At 38.7% G+C, this 11,507-nt stretch overlaps 2 protein-coding genes across 3 annotated transcripts; both read left to right on the forward strand.

The window, feature by feature from the left end:
• The first annotated feature begins 613 nt into the window (after window positions 1-613).
• LOC143856748 (EG45-like domain containing protein) lies at window positions 614-3,385 on the forward strand. The gene is made up of 3 exons (XM_077367022.1): window positions 614-1,037; window positions 1,951-2,224; window positions 3,022-3,385. Exons 1-3 carry the CDS (start codon window positions 923-925, stop codon window positions 3,026-3,028), a joined length of 396 nt encoding a protein of 131 aa, XP_077223137.1. The 5' UTR covers window positions 614-922; the 3' UTR covers window positions 3,029-3,385.
• A 1,464-nt stretch (window positions 3,386-4,849) lies between these two features.
• LOC143856799 (trifunctional UDP-glucose 4,6-dehydratase/UDP-4-keto-6-deoxy-D-glucose 3,5-epimerase/UDP-4-keto-L-rhamnose-reductase RHM1-like) lies at window positions 4,850-8,850 on the forward strand. 2 transcript variants are annotated; one of them, XM_077367085.1, is made up of 4 exons: window positions 4,850-4,947; window positions 5,096-5,152; window positions 5,697-7,266; window positions 8,164-8,850. In XM_077367085.1, exons 3-4 carry the CDS (start codon window positions 5,740-5,742, stop codon window positions 8,605-8,607), a joined length of 1,971 nt encoding a protein of 656 aa, XP_077223200.1. In that variant the 5' UTR covers window positions 4,850-4,947; window positions 5,096-5,152; window positions 5,697-5,739; the 3' UTR covers window positions 8,608-8,850. The 2 variants fall into 2 exon arrangements, with proteins under 2 accessions (XP_077223200.1, XP_077223199.1); XM_077367084.1 differs by having other exon boundaries at window positions 4,854-4,993.
• Window positions 8,851-11,507: the final 2,657 nt, after the last annotated feature.

An 11,507-nucleotide genomic window follows, 5' to 3' on the forward strand; every position in this document is an offset into this window, starting at 1 on the left:
GACATGTCCTTCTTGGGAATGGTTGTTTCATTCCAAACTTGATGATACAACTTAACTCAATTTGGATATGATGCCTGTAACATTCCAAATGGAAACATGGAATGGTTCTTTGTAAAGAAACTGTTTAGGTCTGGTTCTTGATTGAAACTTGACATTGATGCTTATTGATATTGATATCTATTTTTCAGCCATTATGAAATTGTACTAAGTTCTTCTGGTAGAACTAGATACTTTTAGTAAAATACACAAATGATTGGATTCATTTTTTAATGAAATTCATATTTGATAATTTAAAGGAATTGGCGAAAATGGAGGAGATTACCTCAATTTGGATCTTGATGAGGATGACTTACTTGATGAGTGAACCCTTATAGAGCAGTGGAAACTATTATTTTCTTTTCAGTTGATTAAATAGTTCACCTACATGTGAAACTGCTTATGTTTGAGTTTAGTTTATTTCTAAAACTCTTGGATATTCTTTAAAGTAATTTTGTTTTCAGTTGGATTACAAATCTTTATTGATATGGTGATATGAATGATTCAATAATTTTGTTTGGACATCACATTAAATATCTATTGGATTGTGCTATATGTAGAACATAGGAGGAGATTGTTGGGTATATCATATAACCCATGTATGTTCTAATATAAGCCCAATAGGTAATGGACCAGGTGTAGTGGGCCCATTTGGGCTGGAGCCCATTAACCTCTTCTAACCCTAATGTATCTCTATATATAGGGGCTGGAGGCAACAAACTTGGTATTCCAAACTAGATACCTTGGGTGTAATGCTTTAAGCATCCTGCTTAAACCCTAATAACCCTAACATGTCAATGCTATAAAAGGGAACACAAAGCTCTCCATTTTGTGAAAGAAACCGAGATTTGTGTAGCTATAGAGGAAAGAGAGTGAAGGGTCAGTGATGAGAATATGGATGAAAATATGTGTGGCCTTGGTGTTTGCAGCTGTACTAGGCCTTGTTCCATTGACGGATGCAGTGCCAGGAACAGCAATATACCACACTGCACCTTACGTTCGTGAGTATATTATCTCCATCTGTATCATGTATCGGATTCATGCTTATCTCATGTTGAAGTATAAATGATTAATTAAATAACAATAAGGCCCTGTTCGTTTAAGACTATGACAACCGATTGTCAGTGCCAAACCCATTATTGGACTCAAATTTAAATGTAATTCTGAGTCAAATAATTGGTTTGTGACACAATCTGTCATCATAATCTTAAACGATTTGGCCATGTTTGGCACTTCACAATTAGGGGTGGCAAAATCATCCGAACCGAAACCGAACTGAAATTTGAATCGGTTTGGTTTCACATTTCAGTTCGGTAGAACCAGACCGATGATCGGTTCGCTTCGGGTTTCGGTTTGGACAATGATAAATGCTCCCCTTTTCATAGGAAACTGAACTGAAACTGAACCGTTGCCACCCCTACTCACAATCGGTTGTAATAATCTTAAACGAATAGAGCCTTATGTATGAGATTGTGACAACCGATTGTGGGCCCAAGCCTATTATTGGACTCAAAACTATTACATTTAATTTTGAGTCCAACAATCAGTTTGGGGCCCACAATCGGCTCTCACATTCTCAAACAAGTAGAGGCTCTGTTCATTTTAAGATTTTGACAACCGAAACCGATTGTTGGACTCAAAATTACGTTTACTTTTGAGTCCAATTGGCTTGTGGTTCTCAATCGGTTGTCACAAATGAACATGGCCCAAACTCACTTAGGCTAAAGCTCATTTGGTATAGAGTTATTGCCTCACATCAGGTCATTGCCTCATGGGTTCAATTGTTCAAAACTCCACGACACTTTGATATTAAAAATTCATATGTACGGCCAATCCAGAAACAAAAAGAGGGGCCACGCATTCTAACAGCTTAAGCTTTTAGAGTAATTGGTCTCAACTCTGTGTTTGTGACAGCCTCATCATGCTATGGTCATGAAGATAAGGGTGTCATGCTTGCCTCTGCCAGTGACGCTATATGGGATAACGGGGCTGCATGTGGGAGGAGGTACTCTATACGGTGCACCGGTCCTACAAACCAAGGTGTGCCCCAACCATGTAGAGGGTCCAGCGTTGTTGTCATGATTGATGATCACTGCGCCTCATGCCAGGCAACACTCGATTTATCACAGGAAGCTTTCTCAGAAATTGCGGATCTTAGCGCTGGCAAAATTAAAATCGATTATCAACAGTAAGTCATCACTACTCACAATCGCTTCTATTGCTTGTTCATCAAATTAAAGTATGGATTAGATGCTCTTTAGGTCATGTTTGGATTGCAGGGATTTTCTGGTAAAGTTTGGAAAGGAAAAATATTTCTAAAATTTCGTACTTTTTTTCAACACATAAAAACAATATTTGAGCCAACCCTATACAATTCTAACTTAAGAGGAACCTTCAATTTATGATAATATCTCTCGAAATTAACCATAATCATATCATTTCCCTGTAAATCTTGGAAAGAAAAAAAAATTCCAAGAAAATTTTTTCCATTGAAAATGTTATTCTTGTGATCAAAACAGGGCCTAAACATTTAGGCCTTACTTGTTTTGCATTTTAGGTTATATTTAGGCCCTGTTTGTTTTGGATTTTGGGAACCAATTGAGAGTCCAAAACTGATTATTAAATTCAAATTTTCATCTAGGCCCTGTTTGTTTTGTATGGGAACAGATTCCGAGCCCAAAACTGATTATTGGAAGGTCCAATAATCAGTTTTGGACTCCCAATTAGTTCGAAAAATTGAATACAAATAGGGCCTTAATTTTGAGCCTAATAATCAGTTTTGGACTCACAACGGGTTCTCAAAATACAAAACAAACAGGGGATTATTAATCTATAACCTGCAATTGGATTATTGACAAAAAATGAGCAAGAAGACCTGTTGATCTGACGGTTGGGAATATTTTACGACTTTGGTTCTCGGGCTATGGCCCATCAATTTGACAGTGGATTGTTGCCATTGCTAAGATCTTTGTTTCGTGTTTGTAGGGTTTGAAGAGCTTTGGATGGGGAGAGGATTTGCTTAATGCTTTCAAGGGCTACCAACCTGCATAAACAATAGTGGTGGCTTTATTAACATTTATCTTAACGAAGAGCATGTAATGAGATGCTTCGTTAAGCTTCATATATCCATGAAGATTATACCTGTCCTGTTGCTAGAGGATATTCATATATCCTGATTTCTTTGTAATAAATGTATGATCTTGCTGGCATCTTAATGAATGTAAGATCATGACAATAACAATGCGTTAGTACCTAACCAATGTGCCAAAAGCTCATGAGCTGATGGTGGCCCTTCTGCGGTGGTCTAAGCCCTTTAAACCTATCCCATTTCACGTTCGTTCCCACTTAGTCTCGTACCAAGCAGGCCCATAACTTAGGACCATAACATTCTACTACCCTTCAGCATCCATGTCGTGGGGCATTTTATGGCGGCTTTAACTCTGCGTTTTTCCAAGTAGGCCTTTTTAATTGTTGTCCCTTTTGTGATGGCCCACTCTGTGGTTGGTGGCTTTTACATCTGACTTTTTTTTTTTACCGTAGTCCTCTTTACATGTTGCCTCTTTCGTGACTCAAACATGTGATGTAGTGGCTGATCTAAATACTAAATGTTAGGTAGCTAACTAATACGTCAAATACTTTAGAGATAAACATATTAGGATAGGCCCTTTAAACCTGTTCCATACCAAGTTGTATCCCACCAAGTCTCATATGTAGGTAGGCCCCACTTAAGAATGTAACACGAGTATGGTTAATAATGCATTCTACAATCATCATTATTTGCAATTTGGATCACATTTAACAAAAATTTTGAGAAATTGTTCTGGGTCCGAATCCAAAAAAAACCAGCCGAAAAACAACTAATTAATCAGCATTTTATAGGCATGGAAGATGTAGCACAAATCCCATGGAAATTGCACCATGAAACAGAGCCTGCAATTGGAGTCTCTTCAACTCTTCAAACATTCTAATAGATTAAGGGTGTGTCCTCGAACGCTTCTCATTCTCCTTTTAAAGAGAAAATTGCAGTCCTCATTTACTCATGGGACGTTCGGAATGGTGTTAGATACTAACCAATACACCAAAAGCTCCGGGAAGCATCAGGCTATGCCCTTTAAAATGGTCTCATACCAGACTGGGTCCCACCTAGTCCTATACCTAAGCAGGGCCCCAATAATTTATGTAACTCACAAGTATCGAGCACTTAGATCTCTTAGGCTTAGTGTTTATCGCTCTTATGTGTAGAGCGTTGGCTCTCCCTCTCTCCCATGTTCTGAGTTAGGGTGGCTTTTGAGCCTTTATTGTATCATCTTTCCCTTTATCTAGTAATCCGGTAGGTGTTAAGATGGTCTGAATTTGGGAAATGATATATTCACCCCCTTTTCTTCCCCGGGCCGCCCTCTTGTAGTATAAAAAGAATAATCATGAAAACATTGGAGGGGGTGGCCAGGGGAAGAACAGGGTCGAATATATCACTTCCCCTGAATTTTCCTTTGGAAAACAAATTGTCCCAAAAAATGATTTATAAAAAGGGAAATGATGTAATTGCTCCTCTTTTTACATGCAACAGCCTCCTCTAATGTAAAAGAGTAGTCATAAATACACTAAAAGGGCCTGTCCCAAGTTTTAAAAAAAGGATCTACCTATAAAAATCGTCTAAGCCGATTTTCCCTTCACACGTGTATTTCCTACCAAAATAATAAGAAATAATAGATATGTAACAACCCAAAGTTGGCGCCTTGTCTCTCTAACCAACTTCCCATACTTTACTTCTCATTCTCCACGTTCTTTCTCTTTACACTCCACAAACCCTTCTTTATCTCTAACAACCTATGACTATCACCCATCATTCCATTTCTCTCAATTCATTCAAACCTTTCACAAACAAACAACTTCAAAACTGGATCCATAACTGTATGCCCTATCTCCATCACAAGATCTAAAATCCAATTAGTAGAAAGTAAGAATTTTCATTCGTTTGAATCCACATTGCAATTTTTTTTTCCCTTCAAAGGACATTGTAATTACACCATTAATACCTTTCTTACATGGGTCTTGTCAGATTTGCAAGTAGAAGTTCTTTATTCACTCACATTTCTTCATAGAAAGAGAGTTCCAGGTTTGTTTCCCCATCTGTTCTCTATTCAATTAACAATAGCTTTTACTATGTGAGGAATGTTCCCATGTAACAACATGCACCTACTACACCAAAATTGTGGTAGAACAGTGTTTGTTTTGGATTTTGATAACCATTGTGATTACAGAACTGAATATTGGACTCAGTTTAATGTAGACTCCAATAATCAGTTTTGGACTCACAATCGATTCTCAAAATCTAAAACAAACAGGACCTAAGAACTAGTTGACCATGATCCAATGGTCCTACTTGAAACCAATAAGGTGCAACACCCACCCATAACTTACCTTGTGATTGCTATCCCATCAATTGTTTTTTAAATCCGTTGTAAGATATTACATTGGATCAATCCTCTAGAGTCTAGATTACATAAAAAGCAAACCCAATTGCTCCAATGGCAAGGTAAGTGAAGCTAAAGCTTTTCTTCTCTTTTCATCTTCTTTTGTTTTTTCCACCATTTTCTCCAATTAGAAGGCCACTAAAGCAGGCCTCAGAAGTTTTTTTTTTTCTTTCTCCTTTTCCTCAGTTAAACGCAGATTAAGAAAGAAAAGAAGAAAGAAGAAGAAGAAATGTCGCACCAACCAGACAAATACACTCCAAAGATCATACTTATAACCGGCGCGGCTGGTTTCATTGCCTCACACGTCACCAATAGGCTAATAAGAAACTACCCCAATTACAAGATCATCGCTCTAGACAAACTCGATTACTGCTCAAGCCTTAAGAACCTCCTTCCTTCAAGATCCTCCCCCAATTTCAAATTTGTTAAGGGTGACATTGCAAGTGCAGACCTTGTCAATCACCTCCTCGTAGCCGAGGGTATTGACACCATAATGCACTTCGCAGCCCAAACTCATGTCGATAACTCATTCGGAAACTCATTCGAATTCACCAACAATAACATCTATGGGACCCATGTCCTCCTCGAGGCTTGCAAGGTCACCCGTCAGATTAATCGCTTCATCCATGTCAGCACCGATGAGGTGTATGGTGAGACCGACATTGATACCGACGTGGGCAATCCTGAGGCTTCCCAACTTCTCCCCACCAATCCTTACTCTGCAACTAAGGCCGGGGCAGAGATGCTTGTCATGGCCTACCGTCGATCATACGGGCTCCCCACGATCACAACACGTGGCAACAATGTGTATGGACCCAACCAATTCCCAGAGAAACTAATCCCAAAATTCATCCTTCTAGCAATGCAAGGGGCCCCATTGCCAATCCATGGAGATGGATCAAATGTAAGGAGTTACCTCTATTGTGAGGATGTAGCAGAGGCCTTTGAGGTGATTCTACACTGTGGAGTGATTGGTAGTGTGTACAATATTGGTACCAAGAGGGAGAGGCGAGTGCTCGACGTGGCCGAGGATGTTTGTAAGCTTTTCAAGCAAGATGCAAGCAAAATGATAAAATTCGTAGAGAATCGACCTTTCAATGACCAACGCTACTTCTTGGATGATCAAAAGCTCAAGAAGTTGGGATGGAAAGAGAGGACTCCATGGGAAGAGGGACTAAGAATGACAATAGACTGGTACACTAAGAATCCAGATTGGTGGGGCGATGTCTCGGGTGCGCTTCTCCCTCATCCACGGATCTCGTCCGTGGGGAATGCCTATGATGAGTCATGCTTCATTGAGTGCCAAAAATGGGGGAGTGGCACCTCAGGAGAGGAGTCAAAATTGAAGTTTTTAATCTATGGCAGGACAGGGTGGATAGGGGGACTACTGGGGAAACTTTGTAAGGAAGGGGGGATAGAATTCGAGTACGGGAAAGGAAGGTTGCAAGATAGAAGAGCAATTTTGGAGGATATAAGGAGAGTGAGGCCTACGCACATTTTTAATGCTGCTGGTGTGACTGGTAGACCAAATGTAGACTGGTGCGAGTCTCATAAGGTAGAGACGATTCGAACGAATGTGGTGGGAACTCTTACTTTGGCGGATGTTTGCAAGGAACAAGGACTTTTGGTGGTAAACTTTGCTACTGGTTGCATATTCGAATATGATACTGAACACCCTGAAGGATCTGGGGTTGGGTTCAAGGAGGAAGACAAACCGAATTTTATAGGCTCCTTCTATTCCAAGACCAAGGCCATGGTAATTTTCTTACTTTTTTTTTCATATAAATGCATACATTCATACAAATGTATTGTGTATAACTACATAGGATAGACTAGAACTCAATGTATTAAGTACCTGTGAAGTGTACCATCCTCAATTATCTTGCATCACAACAATCTGATATTCTTGAATCACAACAATCAATATCAAGAAAAGTTATGGGCAGTGGTTCACAAAACAGCCCATTGATCGGACAGTCGGATCATTCAGACTATGAGTTGCAGATGATAGGTCATGCATCTTGACGATAGCGATGGTCCATAGATAACTATGGCTCCTATGATAGGTGAAATCTCCCTTATTAGCTAAATCTTGCATCAAAATTATTGTTTTAAAAGTTACCATTCAAAAAAATATTACGTAGATGATATTTTCACTCCCCCTGCATTACACATGCGCTCCCCCTTATAACGCGTGATTTGACGTGAAAAGTGGACAACTTTCATGCTTTTTGACGTCAAATTACATTGTAAGGGGGGCGCATGCATAATGCAGGGGGCGTGAAAATATCATCGCATTATTGTTTTAAAAGTTGTAGAAATTTGCCTAGACATGTACTTTTGTCCCCCATTTGGGCATTTAAGCTATAATGTGGGTCAAGACTCAAGATCATTACAGTTACTAGGGCTTAATTCTCAAAATCTAAGAAGATACAATTATACTCCGTGGCTTGAATGATTATTCGATTAGTTCTTCAAGCCCTTTTTTACTAATCATTTCAGATGTATCTCAAAGGTTTTGCAGATTTTCAACATGGGATGAAATTTTTGGTACAATGTTGTTAGTAGTTTGTACATGTGTGTTTCTATGTATGTATAGATGTTTATATCCATGCATATTTCAAGTACTATCAGTGGCTTTCTAATGTTCTAGGTGGAGGAGCTTCTGAGAGAATTCGAGAATGTCTGCACCCTTAGAGTCAGGATGCCAATTTCATCAGACCTCAAAAATCCTCGGAACTTCATCACAAAAATCAGCCGCTACAATAAAGTGGTAAACATTCCGAATAGCATGACAGTGCTGGATGAACTCTTACCGATCTCCATCGAGATGGCAAAAAGGAATTGTAGGGGGATCTGGAACTTCACCAATCCGGGCGTGGTTAGCCACAACGAGATCTTAGAAATGTACAGGGATTACATAGACCCTGAGTTCAAATGGGTCAACTTCAATTTGGAAGAGCAAGCAAAGGTGATAGTAGCTCCGAGGAGTAACAACGAATTGGATGCTTCAAAGCTTCAGAAAGAGTTCCCAGATCTTCTTTCTATCAAAGACTCTATCATCAAGTATGTTTTTGAACCCAACAAGAAGACTTGAACTGTTTTGGCTACTTCTCTGTGTGGTGATGGATAGGATCATGGACATTGCCACTGCTATTGTTATTATTGTTGTTTCAATTCTAGATTTTCAGAACTGATTTGAGATGGCCTATTTCTCTTGTAAGGTTTGGTTCGGTTGTTATTTGTCTGTTATTTATTTGGCTCTTTGATTGTACTACTACTTGTGGTACATGAAAACCAGAATTTTGGAAGTATATTTTTTGTTACTGTTGATGCTGCAGTTAATGTTATACATAGTAAAATGAGGGAGATATAGATGATTGACCAGGAAATAAAAATTGAAATTCATTTATGTAGATGAACGAACAATGATCACAGAATTTTTATGTCCTCACTATTACAGGTGAATACTGAGGAAATAAACCCAATTACACATTCTACAACCCAAGAGTTGCACCCTAATGAGAAATAGAGAACCAATACTGCCCATGACTTAACAGAAAAGAAAGAAGGGAAAAGAAAACTACTCAAATCCTCCACTCTTTAATGCAATTCCGAACAGAAAGAAATCCTTCTCCATAGTTTGCATATTTCGGCTCTGTTTCTTTTCTATGTTTCTTTTAAATTAATGTTTCCCTAATTCTAAACTGATTACTAAACTTGGGAACTCAGTCAATCAAACCCGACTCAATCGAGTTGAGTTGGTACCTGAATAGAACTTGAAAAAAGATTTGAGCAAGCACAGTTGTATGGCAAGCCGACCAAAATTGTGATAGGAGTTTCGTTCACTCAGTCAAGTTTTGAGTCGACTCAACGGGTTTTAATGTTGATAACAATAGGTAACAACAGAATTTGTGTAATAAATACACAAAATTATGGAAGTGTTCAATGAAACCATCAAAATCAACCGGTCATCCGATGACTTTATTAATCATTTCTTCCCCTTTTTATCATAGTCAATAAGTTAGCTCGATAATTTATGGTTAGTATTAATGTACATGTATCTTCAACAATCACCCATTGTGATAGAAAATTTTGCTAATGATGAAAAATCAGATGATAATACAATCGCCCTTTTGTTAGTTGCGCCTTGGCACTAGAACACAAATTGAAGAACGTGTCACGACTAGGATCAAGCTTCAGAGGTTGCTGAGGGATTAACCCTCATTCATGTTATGTGGTCCATAATCCCCTTTCAAATCATTTGAGGCTAACCTTTCAAGTACCCCACGCTACATCCCTTTCATGCACCCTGCCTGTTTCAAAACAACTTCTTGAAAGTGAGTTACATGTGACTCATTCACTACCCAAAGTTTCAAGTTTGTTGGCGCAGTTTTCCAAGCAGGCGAGAGATGTGTCATCCCCACACGAAAACACATGTCGATTGCTAACAATCGATAACACGTATTGGCCATCTCTAACTTCCACCCTGGACCACATATAGCATGGGGTCCCGCCAACACCCATCACCCCCCCCCCCCCCCCAAAGTGTAAATAAGGAAAAACTGAAAGGGTTCACACGTAAGTCATCTTAAACAACTGAAATCATTCGAGAAGTGATTTTACACTCCCCATTGTGGAGTCTGGGTAAATGGTCAGGATGATGCTAATGTCATGTGAGTTATCCCAAACAATAGCTTCACTAGGGTGAGTTTGAAGTTGTTATCCACAAGAAATGGAGTCAAATGCACCTTTTAGTCATTTTAAGGAGCTGATTTTCGCAATTATAAAACATTTATGAGTCAATGAGTTGACCCAGAACTCGATTGAGTCAATGCGAATTAATGGATAACCGAGTAACGTCATTGAACGACTTGACAGGCAACATATGTAGATGGGAAATAACTATGAATATATTAAGGGAGGTTTTGCTTATGGTGAGCAACACTTTACAGTTTCAATCACCATACGCAGACCACCAAACCTGTGAGAGAGGGGAATTTGTCTTTACAAGGGAACTTTTGTTTTCTTATACAAAAGAGTATTTATATTTGCAAGGGAGCTTTTGTTTTCCTAGGTAGGGGAGTATTTGTCTTTGCAAGGGAGTTTATGTTCTCCTATACAAAGGAGTTTTTGTTTTCATGAGTAAATGATGCCACCATGTAAACAACTCAAGAAGTTCTTCTCTTTCTGAGAGTAAAGACAAACACATAGACATACATATACCACCATAATTTAAGACATCTAATCTCTTACCTAACCACATGTTGACTTCTTCTTGGTCACAAATACAACAGGGTAGACATGTGAAGAGCATGCTAATCCATCCAAATGATGATCAAATCACCAAACCAAGGTTCCTTAAAACCTTCGTATTAAACAAAAATGACACAATAATTTGAAAAGTTTAGCTTCATAATCAAATTAAAGTATCTTGTATTTTTAACAACCACCCAAAAATGCAACAATGTAGGGGGCAACAAGAAAAGGTAAGGTTAGGTCACACACATCTTAACTGCTCTCGGGGCCCAAATTAATATCCTCACAAGAGACAGGTCATAAAACCTTCCTCTCATAAATCAAGCCACCCTACATCCATCAGTATGCATTAACTCTAGCAAACTGTACACACACATAACTTATTTGGCTCTCTCCTTCTCTATGTGACTAGGGGTATTGATGGACTGAGACAGTCCAATGGTTCCAAAGGGTCTGAACTTAATTGGACAGGACTTGGGCACAAGGGTTGAATTCGTCAGATCCGATTTGGATCCATATTGTAAGGTCCAAAATTATGTCAGATTTGACATAAATAGATCCAAATACCATCTATGCATCCTATATTCAATTGGAGGTTGCTATAATATGAAAATACCTTCCATATTGTAAATGAAACAGTATTTATGAAGGTTACTATAGTCGTATAAAATTCCTAATCAAAACTATTTTTCTCCTTTTGAACAAATGAAGCCTCAAGTCAATTCTCCCTCTGGATTC

Source organism: Tasmannia lanceolata, unplaced genomic scaffold (assembly GCF_043159265.1).
Source record: "Tasmannia lanceolata isolate RefF3 unplaced genomic scaffold, GAP_Taslan_0.1 ptg000023l, whole genome shotgun sequence".
Taxonomy (NCBI): Eukaryota; Viridiplantae; Streptophyta; class Magnoliopsida; order Canellales; family Winteraceae; genus Tasmannia; species Tasmannia lanceolata.

Excerpts from the sequence above, each read along its gene's own strand:
- LOC143856799 (XM_077367085.1), top strand. The coding sequence starts at position 5,740 with ATGTCGCACCAACCAGACAAATACACTCCAAAGATCATACTTATAACC. Across the intron at positions 7,267-8,163 it reads ATTCCAAGACCAAGGCCATG|GTGGAGGAGCTTCTGAGAGA; the intron begins GTAATTTTCTTA and ends CTAATGTTCTAG.
- LOC143856748 (XM_077367022.1), top strand. The coding sequence starts at position 923 with ATGAGAATATGGATGAAAATATGTGTGGCCTTGGTGTTTGCAGCTGTA. Across the intron at positions 1,038-1,950 it reads CCACACTGCACCTTACGTTC|CCTCATCATGCTATGGTCAT; the intron begins GTGAGTATATTA and ends TGTTTGTGACAG.